Source organism: Sorex araneus, chromosome 2, assembly GCF_027595985.1.
Source record: "Sorex araneus isolate mSorAra2 chromosome 2, mSorAra2.pri, whole genome shotgun sequence".
Lineage (NCBI taxonomy): Eukaryota > Metazoa > Chordata > Mammalia > Eulipotyphla > Soricidae > Sorex > Sorex araneus.
The window spans coordinates 94,744,459-94,759,103 of NC_073303.1; the positions used below are offsets into that span (position 1 = coordinate 94,744,459).

At 38.4% G+C, this 14,645-nt stretch overlaps 1 protein-coding gene across 7 annotated transcripts in view; it reads right to left on the reverse strand.

Moving 5' to 3' along the window:
• The window catches only part of PHF20L1 (PHD finger protein 20 like 1), a 75,779-nt gene extending 70,329 nt beyond the window's left edge, over window positions 1-5,450 (reverse strand). For 5 of the 7 annotated variants that reach the window (XM_004602448.2, XM_055125172.1, XM_004602447.3 and 2 more), the window contains exons 1-2: window positions 5,314-5,450; window positions 3,070-3,189 (exon numbers count right to left, since the gene is read on the reverse strand). In XM_004602448.2, coding sequence (XP_004602505.1) covers window positions 3,070-3,152 — 83 coding nt within the window. In that variant the 5' untranslated portion in view covers window positions 3,153-3,189; window positions 5,314-5,450. Of the gene's footprint in view, window positions 1-3,069; window positions 3,190-5,313 lie in introns of those variants that run through there. The other 2 variants (XM_055125170.1, XM_055125171.1) reach the window with 2 other exon arrangements.
• Between the last annotated feature and the right edge of the window lie 9,195 nt (window positions 5,451-14,645).

Consider the following 14,645-nt stretch of genomic DNA (forward strand, 5'->3'; position numbering starts at 1 on the left):
TCCAGCTGAAATAAATATAAATAACTAACTCAATCTGGATGCAACAGAAAAAAAATAGGAAGAACAGGAGGGGCCTGGAAGAGGGAAAATAAGCATAATAATATATCTTAAATGATTCACTATTTCTCACAATATCAGTTCTCAACACTCAAATAATTCTTCTACAATTTTACCTGATATTAAAACAAATATATGCAGAAATCATGTGAAAGAGTTACCCTCAACACATGACAAATACAAGAAATATAGGTTATTATCTTATTTGGAAATATAATTTATTAAGATTATGATACCTAACAGAACTTCTTTTGTGCCCCATGAAAATTCAATAAATGTTAGTAATCACTTAGTTGTCATAATTAAGTCACTGTCACTGTCATCCCGTTGCTCATCAATTTGTTTGAGAGGGCACCAGTAACATCTCACATTGTGAGACTTATTGTTAATGTTTTTGGCATATCAAATACGCCACGGGTAGCTTGCCAGGCTCTGGAGCTATAGCATAGCGGTAGGGCATTCGCCTTTCGCGAGGCTGACCCGGGTTCGATTCCTCCGCCCCCCTCAGAGAGCCCAGCAAGCTACAGAGAGTATCTCACCCCCATGGCAGAGCCTGGCATAATTATTATATTTAATACTAAATGCAAAGGTCACCTAAGTTTAACTGATTTTTGATATTTACATTACCTAGAACATATTTAAATATACATAAACAGTACTGAGTTTTTTTCAATTCAGAATACAACTGCAGAATGAAAAAATTTTAATATATATAAACTCATTAAAAAATCAAACTGATCAACAAATTTCAATTACTCTCTTATGTGATTATTTTGGGTGTTTAAAGAGAACATTATTACTGGAATTATTAAAAATAAAATCTCTCGGGGGCTGGAGTGATAGCACAGCGGGTAGGGCGTGTGCCTTGCACACGGCCGACCCGGGTTCAAATCCCAGCATCCCATATGGTCCCCTGAGCACCGCCAGGAGTAATTCCTGAGTGTAGAACCAGGAGTAACCCCTGTGCATCGCCGGGTGTGACCCAAAAAGCAAAAAAAAACAAACAAACAAAAATAAAATCTCACCTTAACCAACAAATATATTTGCTTGTTATCATCCTACTTGAGCACTTAGGAATTTCTCCAAAAAATACCTAAGTTAATACAAACAATTAAGCTACAACTTTCATTTGTTCTCTGAAAGTTGAAATGTACAGATTAGGTTTGGTTTTCAAAATAGTCCTCTGCTGGTTGCCAGAGAGACAGCATAGAGGTTAAGGCACAGGCCTTGCATGTAGCTAACCCTGATCCCTGGCACAGGGTTCTTCGCGCAATACCAGATGAAGCCCTAGAGACACCCCCAGCCCACCCTACCACCACCACCACACACACAGGAATGGCCAGAGTGGTGCATAGTCCATAATCCCTAGAACTGCTTGGAGAAAACAGCAGTGCATCCTGAGGCCCTGGTATCCAACAGGCCCTACCATCCAACTGCCAGCCTAGCTGATCAAAAAAATCTCTGAAAAAGGCCCCTAGGTCTCCTAAATACTACTTGAGAGTCCCCACCACCTGCCTCCACGCCTCAAAAAGTAGTTTTTAATAATCTTTGATTATAATTTTGCCACTAAATATGAATTTATTGCCAATAGCAAAGTTACTTATATTAATATCCCTGAAAACCACTTAAAAGAACAGACTTAATAAACCACAAAACTGGAAATTAGTGCAATTATAGCTTTGTTAGTTTAGAAGCCTAAGAAAAGATATTAAGATGAATTAGATTCAAAAGCTTTAATTTGTCTTAAGATAATTTTTTAATGCCATGACCAGGGAAGTCTGGCTCATAGGCACTTCCCACATGCCTTCTGAGAACTAAGCATACACTCTGGACTGATAAGAGTAACAACTAAATCTCCTTCAAAAGAACTACACAACGGGATATAGTTTAGAGGTAGGGACTAAGTACCTATGGATTAACCACTTCAAATTCCTATCTAACTGCCCATCACTGCACACTATGTCGGGTATCAGGGACATATGCAGAGTTCTAACACCATATTGAAGACACAAAACCCCAGGTTAGTATACAGTATCATGACTAAACAAGATTTCTCTGCCACTTGGGAAATGACTTAATGCAAATCAATCAAAAGTAAAATTTACAAACTGCCTAGCAGGCTTTCTGGGAGTCATATAAAGAGAAAAATCAAAAAGTTCTGAAATTTCTAAACTGTTTCTCAAAACAAATGGGCTTCAAGTGGAGACAACTCAACCCCCAGAAGAAAAACCACACTCAAGTCCTCTCAGGATATAAAACAGAGCATGGAAAAGAAACAGTTCTCCCAGAGAACAGGACCACAAGCCAACTAATGAGAATGAGAATAGCATCCCCTAGGAAAATAAGGGATGACCTCTCCATTCTCTAGATGGTTTCATCCTAAGTGACACATTTTTTTTTTTCTATACTGTGTAAGGGGTATGTCGAATGTGTTTAAATTCACCACTCATCACAGTTGACCAGAGTAGAAGAAATAAGAGACAATCTAGAAGGATTACCCATAGGACAGGAGACAATAACAAGTCTGCCTTTAGGCTACTACCCTCTGGGGAAGGAGGCAGGGAAATTAGTTTTTGGTTTATAGTGGCAGAATAAACAGTGGCTGCTAATTGCAGAATTCTAAATTTTAAAAAGCCACCTCTAACATAGTCAAGAAAACCGATTTATATCTTTTTAACCAGTTTGGGAAGCTGGTTCTCTGTATTAGTCACCACCAATATCATTCATGTTAAATATACAAGAGCAATAATACTCTCTATCTTGTATTTTTGATAACCACACTCTATTACTTATAGTTCTCAAACACCTAAAATTATTGTCACTAAAATATCTGTGACTATAATAGAAAGTCTTCAGATACAAAACCTAAAGTTTGCTCAAAGTATGAAAACTAAAAAACAAAGTATATTTTTAGTAAAAGCATGAATACATTAATGTTTCTGTACTTGTCGTAAGAACAATTAACCCCAATATGTGAAGCTATAGATGCTGTGAGCTCCATACTGTCCATACCATTTTTGTAAGTAGTCCAGTGCCTCCAAACGAGCACCAATCTCAAAAGTGATTCCAGGACGATTTGGGGGCTTTTTACTCATCTTGAGATCCTATTCTTCAGTATTCTTTTTTCACTACCTCAAGAGGGGAAGAAAAAGGGGGGGATGGTTAGAGTCTGTGCATAAGATGTCTAGGGAATTAAACTGAACTTTTAAAAAAATTTCTTTTAACCGGAACTTTTTAAAACATTACACGAAAACCTAACATTGTCAAATTTTTAAGATATTTCAAGATGATGTACCAATACTTCTAGCATGCAACTTAGAATCTTGATAAATTAAGAAAAGGGCACAATAAAAATTAATACTTAAATATATAGGCATTACAGATTGATAATACATACTGAGGCTGAAAGGCCTCAAATTTTAATTTAAAAAAGTCTTCCCAAAATGCTAGAAAAGAAAAAAAAAAACCAAGACTTCTGAGTGTTCTGGAATTTAACTACTAAAATTCTTAAAGATAAACCTCATCAAAATTTTCAATATTCACTAATGTCTCAACACACTTGAAAAGACACTAAAATGCACATGAAGATGGAGATAGCCGACATGCTCTTTACCGGTAAAGACTTTAATACATTATCTTGTGATAAAGATACCTATGATTTCCCATAGTGGTAGGAAATGATTCCATGGGAAAATGATTTCCTATACAAAGTGGCAATGGAAATTTCTGTCTTTATATTTTATTCAAAAAGTAACAATAATATGAATTTTTTTACTCTTAATAATTTATTTGTACCAAATTACTGTATTTCAATATGGGCAGTGCATATGGCTGACTGTCATATTAAACAAAATACTACAGATTAGTCTCAGGATGACTGAAGGACTATCTACTGTTCTTTTAGCCACAATGTCCACTCAGTATACCTGTGGTGGTCCTTTTTGGCCCCCTCCACTAACTATACTTTAGTATTCTCAGACATCCCAATGAAAATAGGCAATAAGGAAGGAAATCTCCTTTTTATTGGGAAAGAAGGGTACTCAAAACACTACTGATATTAAAAATTGATACTATCTCTGTTTCATTCCAGTTTAAACACACACACAACAACACACAAAGTGTCATTTTTTAAAATAATTGGGTGGCAATTCAAAAAAGAACAAAACGTAGCAGAGAACAAAAACTGTCTTTTCTTCTTTGAAAGAATCTGATGAGAAAAACAGCACCAATATTAGCCTGCAAAAAATATATCAAGCCAAATTAAAATACTCAAGAGAAAGGATAAGGGGAGTTTTCCTGCACTGTTGCCTCCTCCCCCCCAATAAAAAATGTATTAAAAAGCTCCACCATTGGGCATTTGGTGTAAAAAGAATAAAAGTGGAAATCATTTTAACAGAGGTCAGGTCAGTGTGTAATTATGATGCAGCAACTTCAACAGCTGTGTAGAAATGTAACCAAGCCGTTTCTGCTACTCTTCACAAAAGATCATAGTAAGGAACAGTTCCCCAGATGTTAACCTTTTCCAGACTCAAACTTAAGAACCCAGAGTAATAAAGATGTACAAATGCTCTCCTGATACTGAAGAAAGTCCCAAAAAACAAAAAGCGGGAAGAAGTGGGGGGGGTGAGGGGGGTGTAAAGATTTCCTTTCTCTGGGGTGGAATTGGAAGTAACAGGAGGAAATTTCAATTTATGAAAAGACAAAGTGAGACACAGACACACGGGGCGGCGTGGCAGAAAAAAAGGGGAAAATGGGTCCCAGCACAGTAAAACGGGAAAGCTGACCCCAGAGAGCGCCCCCCCCTTCTAAAACAACAAAAAACTACCACGTCAGGAACAGTGGTGGAAGCAAGCGGTGCGTGATGACAGCCGGGGACGGAGAGAACATCTATCTGCCAGAGGAGGATACAGCACCGGGGCAAGCGGGGGACCAGAAGCGCAGGGAGGGGAGGCCACCACGAGGGGCAGGAGGCGATGGCACAGGACCAACAGGAAAAGCGGCGGGCCGGCTGGCCGCGGGGAGAGGAGGTCCAGGTTTGACAGCCATCCGGCCCTCCGCAGGGGGGGTGGGGGGAGGAAGGGTGGGGAGCGGGAGCGGCGGCGCCCAGACAATAGGGGCGGCGAGTCGCCGAGAGGGACGAGGGAGGGGAGCGAGCGGGCCAGGGACAGACACCCGGCGCGGGGGCGTCCCGGGAGGCCGGGCGCGGGGGCCAGGCCACCAGCAGGCCCCGCCGCCACCGCCGCCGCTGCCTCTTACCGACTCGGCCTCCTCTCCGCACAGCAGCCCGGGCCGTCCGGGGCCGAGCCGGGGCGCGAGCGCGGGGCCAGCCCGGGCCTCCAGCACCGCGTCCGCCTCCGCCCAGGCAGCGGCTGCGGAGGAAGCAGGACGGGAGCGAGAGAGCCGAAAGTCGCAGGGCCGCGTCACGCCCCGAAGTCGCAACGGAAAGAACGGCTCCGAGCCCTCAAGCCCGCTCGGCGTCCGCTGCCATCGCCTCTGATGCCGCCTCTGTCGCCGCCGCCGCCGCCGCCGCCGCCGCCGCCGGACAGCCGGAACGCGACGCCGGACCCCGACGTCAGCCACCCGCGACGCGCCGGAAGCGGGCCGGGCTGCGTCACGTGACTGGGGGCTGGGCCCGGGACGCGCCGTCCGATTGGAAAGCCTCCTGGGAGGCGGGGCGTGAGATTGCAGCCTAAAGGCTAGTGGGAGGGGCCTTTGTTGGTGGGGGAAGGAATTCGGGCTCTGGAGCCGTACCAGAGTTGCGGAGTGATGACCTCTAAAAGTTGGGCTGGAAGCCGGTTGAAATAGTATCCTTTGATGAGTACCAAAACGCGCTCCATCATCTCGGAAAAACTTTTGCAAAGGCAGTAGTACTACCTGCTGCCTAGATGTAAACCACAGTCTACGTTAAAAACTGTTGCACAGTCATATTACTCTGAAAATCAAATCTTTTCATCGCATAAGACACCCATTACTAAGGGTGTGTGTGTGTGTGTGTGTGGTGTGTGTGTGCAGATGAACAATGTAGCAACGTATCCGTGTGTGCGTGTGTCCAGATGAACAATGTAGCAACGTATCCGTGTGTGCGTGTGTCCAGATGAACAATGTAGCAACATAGCCGTGTGTGTGTGTGTGTGTGTGTGTGCGCGCAGATGAACAATGTAGCAGCATAGCCGTGTGTGTGTGTGTGTGTGTGTGTGCACACGCGCGCAGATAAACAATGTAGCAACATATCCCTATCCTGTTTCAAGCCCCGTTATAGGCATAAAAGAAAATGTCTGTCGTTAACTATGTAGGTTCCAAGAAAGTTTCCACTTTAAAGGAAATCAACAAATGCACAGATTCTAAATAATGATGAGATGAAACATCTTATTACGTCTCTTTCCAGTGTACCACTTGGCTTTCAAACTCTAAAATGCAATACTGCAAACAACGTATTGGTCATGCTTAATAGTGTGGAGCTAAAACAGTAAAGCATCTCCCGTAAAGCTTCAATTGTGGTCTGATTCAAATCTAATTTTTTAATTGTGGTGTAATTTAAATAATCTCATTCATATCCGGTTATTCTCCATTCATTCAGCAATTACTATATTACTAATAGGTAGTGAGCCAGACTGAGAATGGAGTTATATAGAACAGATTTTAAAATAAGAAAAATCTCTTCTTTGGTCATTTGCCCTTCTTGTTTTCTGGTAGTCTAATATCTGAACTCCCTTTTCATGTTTGGAAAAGTTTTCATCATAGTTGTTATTTGTGCAGCATATAAAGTATTTTGAGAAACTTCTGTGTACCTGGAAGAAGAATTATGCTTCCTTCCTTTCGTAGGATTATTAATGATCATTTAATTTGTTTTTAGTTAATAAAACTAGGTTAGAATTTACCATTATCATGATCAGCTGGATTTTTAAAAAGTCAAAATCCTGTTAGGACACAAAAGCAAGTTTCCTGACCCTAGGCAGATTTTTTTTAAAATATGGGGCCGCTCTAACACCCCAAATTCAACTCTGAATTCTACTATATTACCAACTGTGATTCTAGTATATCAAATCTGAACCCACTACCAATCTGCAACTGGTCCATAATATAAGGTAAAAAACAAAAATTTTGTTGCTTTAAGTTGCTGAGAATTTAATTCTTGTTTTATAGCATTAACCTATTCAAACTGATAGATGCAACCACTTTATGGATCTTGGAATAAGAGTCAACCTCACACTATATAAGATGAAAACATCAGAAAGGCAGGGTGAAGTTCAAGTGCTATACTTAGCTGTGGTAATTAGCCCTCTCACTGAGGACTCTGGTACAGAAGCTTCTAGAGACGTTCTGGAAAATGAGGAAAATATTCTCCAACAGTTGCAGTTTGCAGTACTAGTGATAACTTATGTTTCTTTCATCCCAGAACTAACTATACCTTGACAGAAACTTGCTGTCAAAGAACCCAAATAGACAGAGTAAAAATGTTTTGTTATACTATATCACTGAAAAATTGAAGTCGTTTATATTTAAACAAAATGTGTATGTCAAGAATAACAAGTTCTGTCTACTCACCACCACTGAAAATCCACCAATTCACCCTGCAAAGTTAATTTTTCTATTTTTATTGGGATATAAAACCCATTCAATAATAGAATATTCAATAATAAAATTTAAGGAACCCATTCAATAATAAAACTGAAACAAAAATATGAAAATAATCTCTTCTGCTAACAACCCTGACTTGAGCAGATTATAGAGAGGAGAGTTCTCAATGGGGATAATGTCATTCTTTTTATATCTGAAGGCTATCATCTATCAAGGATTAGTCCTTGAACTGTCAGTACAAAATCATTTTGGTAGTTCTGTTTTTTTTTCCAGCCTTTTTTCATAATGTAGGCCAGTATAGGATGTGGACCAGCAACTGCATCCTAGAGAACATGTGGGAATAGGAGGGCTGGGTCCTCATCTCCATCTTACATGATTGAGATAGGGAAAAGTTCCGTTTAATAGTGAGAACCAGCAGTGAGACATTCTGAAATGCACAGTGCAGTCCCATACTTTGAATAATTTACCAGGGGCATGAGTAACTTTTGAATATTGTTCTAGACATCACATGGGTAAGAACCCATACGTAATTGGGTGTGGAAATCAGTTTCACACATAAGCCATGATCACAGTGTTTTCATATTTTCAAGGAGTGGAACAATTATGTTATATGAGGGAAGATTCTCCTTTATGATGAACATTTCCAAGAATTTATCCTATTTTGTTAGATGTGACAACAGCAAAGCTCCTCATAGAAGGAACTGATAGAAAGCACCTGTATCACTTCGTATTTGCAGCTGCTATTTTGGGGGTATATTTTAATTTAGGATTCAGTAGCTGAAGTATCAGCTACTTCATTATGTTTCTGTGAGTCATGGAATAACTTTAAATATTGCAATGAGTCTGTGCTCAGGCATTACTCCTGGCGGGACTTATATGAGGTGCCAGGGATTAAACCCTGGTTGGTCGCTTGCAAAGTGAGAAATTTACCTGCTGTACTATCTCTCTAGCCTCACACATGAGTTTTTAGTGTATGTGCCTTGATTAATTACAGTATGTATAAATTGAATATCAGAAAAGTGGGTAACATGTTATATAATATTAACACTAACAAAGGTTCAGTAAATTTGATATGATAAAGAAAGTCATATAGGCTGTGGTTGAGTCATTTGACCATCAAGAGCCAAAGGCCAACAATAAGAACATAAATAAGAAAAAGAATATAAAATATAGGAAATTTTCTGGATGATTTCCCAGCCATGCTGTGAAGTTATACATTGGGATATCCTCTCCACTCTTACCCAGCACACCCCTCATCCAGATGGTTAGTGTTAGCCATCAGTCACTTCATCTCCAAATATAGATAGAAATATCTTACAGCTGTGTTTGAGTGGAATGAAACGAGCAGTGGGAAAATTATCTTGAAACAATCCTTAAGCAGAAATCACTGAACTAAATTATTGCAACATTTTAAAAAACATGACTATGGAGCTACAAGAGCTCTTGGAAAATTTGAAAACTATATATACTTATTTGATGATAACTCACTACAAACTACCCAATATTATTCGATTACATATAAAATGTCACTGACACTGTCACTGTAATCCCATTGCTCATCTATTTGCTCAAGCGGGCACCAGTAATGTCTCCATTGTGAGACTCGTTACTGTTTTTGGCATATCGAATACGCCAAGAAATATTTTATTTCTCTAATAATTATAAATAGAATGAGCGAAGTAATTAAAAGTTTTGAGGTGTTTTTTCTGCTTTTTGGGTCACACCCAGAGATGCTGAGGGGTTACTCCTGGCTCTGCACTCAGGAATTACTCCTGGCAATGCTAGGGGGACCATATGGGATGCTGGGAATCGAACCCACATCGGCCGCATGCAAGGCAAATGCCATACTTGCTGTGCTATCGCTCCAGCCCCAAGTTTTGAGTTTTTAAAAAATTAAATATGTATATCAATAGTAGATACTTACACCACTACTCTGTTCTCTGCTCAAGTTACTTAAAAATATTTGAAAATGGCACTACAATTAATTTTCTTTACCTGCCAAGTAACTAACTTAGTGATCTGTGCCCATATGCCTTTATCAAGTGACCATAACTGATGATTGCACAAGAATTAAACTCTGTGTTGACCCTCAAGATCACAAGTGAACCAGAAATAGATATATCGTATCTTTCATGTTCACAGAGCATTCTTTATATTTTGACATATGTCCCATTTTGATTTGTAGTTTAACTTATACTTTATTATAATGAGTCAATCCTAAGCATTTTAAGCTGTTCTGTACTATTTCACTTTACTCATTTGTATTTTACTGGAACTCTGTACATAACTCAGAGTCTATTTGGGTTTCTGAGATTTTTAAAATTTTTTTGATGTAGGAGCAATAATGTGTTTCTAGAGGCCAGACCTATGGAAACTATAGAGAAGAAGAAGGAAAGATCCAGTCCCGTCATGCAATTACCCTGTTAGTGCCACAAGTGATCATCAGGCTACACTTAGATTCATTTGATTCACATGGACTAAGGCTCAACACCTGCCACTCTGTGTCCCACAGGATAAGTAGAACTTAGCCTGGGATGAAATGGATCTCTTTAGGGTCTATAAGAGAAATGTGAGTAGCCTCAACCTGAAAGTCTGGTTCTTTTCTTAATCATGAGAAAAAAATTCAAGGACAACACAGTCAGCATAGGTAGTTAAGATTTATTAAAGGGACAGTGCATACTCAAGGAGTTCCCCCAGTATTGGAATACTGTATAACTAAAATCCAATCATGAACAGTGTTGTAAGAGTCCTCTCACAGTGATTCAATAAGAAAGTTAAAAAAAAAGAGGTGCCCAAAGGCACCCTCAATGGAGAAACAAGTGCCATATTTTGGAATGAAAAATGAGCAAGTGTTTTTAAGAAGTAGTGAAATAACTAAAGTGGATCAATAGGAAAACTAGTTTGCATAGCATCATCAGGGATTTCTTAAGCTGTGCATTTATATAAAAACTACATGCTAGATTACACATTATATATCACTAGTATCTCATGGATGCAGTTGGGGTATTGTGAGTTAATGAATGTTTTAGGTTAGTGAAAAGTTAATTGGAATTAAGGTGTAAATTGTGTTTTCTGTACATACTCCAATAATTGTTTCTTACTACTTTTTAGAATCTTCCCTTTTTCAGAAAGCTTAAATATAAAGTCCATCAGTGTAACAATGTGATCCTCTTTTCTCAAGACCTTTCCTTCTTCAGCCACATGAGATAGTCATTTGGGGAGTTTTTGAAAAGAAACTTTTCACTTTTGCTTCCCTACCTCAAATTTACAATATAATTTTCTGCTAGTAGAGGCCAAGAAAATTTTAAAGGTTCAAAAGCTTAGAAATGACACAAGAGAGCTGAATGACAACTTCCTGTGTATATTTATTTCAGAGAGTGATTCTGAAAGTGGAAGAATTATGATTAAAAACTACACCAGAACAATAAGTGAATTCCTGGGAAGTCCAAGAAAAAAAAAAACAATATATGACAACATGCTACCTAACACCTAAAGAATAAAACAGAGAAACAAAACAAAGATTCATGAAATTTAAAAGCATTGAATATGGAATCAACTACAAAAACCATAGAAGGGGATGGGGAGGTGTGAATCAGGGTCAGGAAAGAGATACTGGGGACATTGGTGGTGAAAAATGTACACTGGGTGGAGGGATGGGTATTCGATAATTGTATGACTGAAACTCAAACATGAAATCTTTGTAACTGTAGCTCATAGTGATTCAATTAAAAATTAAATTTTAAAAATTAAAATAAAATACAACCTCACTGGAGTCTCCCTTGTGATAACACGACATAGAATGGGCTTTACTTTTAACTTTTACTGTAATACTTTGCTCCTCCTGTGATTTTGTTATTTTTTTCTGTTATGTTGCATTGATTTTATTTATATTTTTAGAATGTTTATCCATTAATTATTGACATTAGAGAACCTGGGCTGGTTGTTAAAATACAGGTACCTGGACATAATCTATATCTTGTCTTTGGTGACTGGAAATTTGCATTATACAAGTCATCCTAAATGTATGAAAGCTTCCAATATAGTATCTTGGAGGTTTTGGATTGCAGACAAAAAAAATGCAAATATGTTTAGGCAAAAGAAAATTTGTTTTTGGAAAGACTCTTCAACAAATGGCATTAGAAAAACTGAATAATCACCTAGAAAAGAATACAATTAAATGATCATCTTAAACCATGCACAAAATTTAACTCAAAATTAAGGGAATACTTAGGTGTTAGACCCAATTCATAAAATATGCCAAATAAATCTAGCAAAACACTTCTTGATAATAGACTCAGTGTTGTCTTCTATGAATCTACTCTACTGGCAAGGGAAACAAAAGCAAAAGTAAACAAATGGGATTTTTTTTAATTAAATCACTGTAAGATACAGTTACAAGCTTTCATGTTTGAGTTACAATCATACAATGTTCAAATACCCATCCCTCCACCAGTGCACATTCCCCACCACCAATCTCCCCAGTATACCCACTTTCCCACCCTCCCTCAGCCTCCATGTCAGACAATTTTCCCCAAACTCTCTCTATTTGGGGGCATTATGGTTTGCAACACAGATATCAAGAGAGGATTATGTCAAACTAAAAAGCTTCCAAACTGTGGTAAATTAATACTGTTAAAACAAAAGGACATCTTTATGAATAGAAAAAGTACTCTGATACCACTATCTTAGAAAGGGATAATAGTTAATCTATGCAGAGCTCTGAAAGTATTCAACAACAAACAAAGCAACAACTGGATCAAAAAATCAGAAGAACTGAACAGGCTCTTCACTTAAAAAAGATGTAGAGGTAACCAATGTACACACAGAAAAAAAATTGTATCACCTATTATTAGTAAGAGAATACAAACCAAAATAACAATGAGATGTCATCTCAAACATTGGAGAGCAACCTTTATCAAAAATTCCAGAAATGACAAGAGCTAGTAGGGGCACTTCTGGAGAAAACACTAAGGAGATTTACTAAAATATTAAAACTAAAATTTGATAAAATCTAGCAATTCCATTCTTTTATTTATAGCACAATAACAACCATTAATTTGAAACAATGTATAAAACTATATATACTGTCATACTATTTATAGTTGAATGGAGCGATAGCCCAGCAGGTAGGGCATTTGCCTTGCACGCAACTGACCCGGGTTTGATTCCTCCATCTCTGTTGGAGAGCCTGGCATTCTACTGAGAGTATCCCACCCACACAGCAGAGCCTAGCAAGCTCCCCATGACATATTCGATATGCCAAAAACAGTAACGAGTCTCACAATGGAGACATTACTGGTGCCCGCTTGAGCAAATCATTGAACAACCGGACAACAGTACTACAGTGCTACAGTGCAATTTAAATCAGTTAAGACTTGGAAATGATTCACATATACAACATTAGATAAATAAATACAGATGTTCTCAATATATGTTTACACACAGTTAACTACTACTCTTTCTTCTAGTTGATTTTTTTGTTTATTTGTTTTTAAACTAGTGGTGCTTGGAGGGGTCACTGTTCCAGGGATTCAACTGGGATTGGCCCTATGTAAGATAACTGCCTGCGCTCTATGTCATTACTTTGGTCCTGCATTGTATTTATTTTTTGCTGTTGTTGCAATGCACCAGGAGTTATATATTAAGTTATAGTACTCACGCGCAGTTAGTTGTTGGGGCAAGAATCAGGTCAACATTGCTGGCACTGAACTCATGGTCTCACTTAGACAAGGTATGCAGTGCCCCAGTGTATTACATACCCAGTTCAGCCTTTAAAAAGCTGAACTATTGTTTTTTGCTATAACATGGATGAAAGAAGAGGGACAAGCTTAATGTAATATGTCATAAGGAGAAAAGAAAATACCAGTGATCTCACCCATAAGTGATACGTAAAGAAACAAAGCAGGAGAACTGGCAATGTCCAAGTAAAACAAACCTCAGTCTAACCACAGAACTGAGGTTATCAAGGGGGTAATGTTTGATGAATAGTAAGCTATAAATAAAAATTCTCTGATCTCTACAAAATCATTATTATTCTATAATTCTTCATAGTTTTCATTTAAGCTCTGACCATACAATACATCACTTTACCTCCATTTCTTTCTCTGGAGCATGTATTGACTATCTTCCATGGATAGTACCTAGGGTGCATAGTAATGAATAAACTTAATTCCTAACATTGAAGCATTTAACAACACACAATCCGTTTCATTTTTAAACCATTTTAAGCAGGAATGTACCGGGTCAGAATATGTGCTTTAACTGATCAGTTGCAAATTCTCTAAGTTTCTGTCCTCTTGGCCAGAGCTATAAAATAATAGCAGTATCTCCAAGGTAACTAACTGCCTGACAGTGAGATAAAAGTTTCTTCTCAGAAGTAGACTAGGGTTGGTTTACTGCAGAGGACTTGTCAGCACAAGCATTGCCATAGTCCGTGGTTTTTCGATAGTTAAAAACACTGAAGCAACACAACTTTGTGGTCAGGTGTTAGATTACTTCCTCTTTTGTGTTTCTGCAAAACATTCAACAGAGCCAGTTTTATATTGGGTAGAGGGTAACGCCCTTTGATGTTTTCCTTTTCTTTTTCTTTTTTCTTTTAGAATTATGATATAAGGAGTATCAGAGGATACTATACATCTAAAATGAATCTGTGTTTTGTGAAACTTTTAGGTAAAAACTCAAATTTTTTAAAGCACATAAGACCCCAATAATGTGAAATAAGACCAAAAAGTGTACATTAGACTGGAGGCTATTTCTAGAATGCTTGGGGAAAAGACACTTTTCCCTGTTCCTTTCCTCACATGTAAACATAAATCTTAAATTTCCTTTGCAAAGTTGTAATGAGCATTCTATGTAACTGGGTTACATAGAATAAATCTTACATTCTCTGAAAAAATCATATTGGATACAGAAATATCACATCACATGAAATTCATGTTCTGATTTCACCTTTAACAGGGACTCGCAGTTCTGGTCATTATAATTTCTAATGAATTCCCATTTTATTCTGT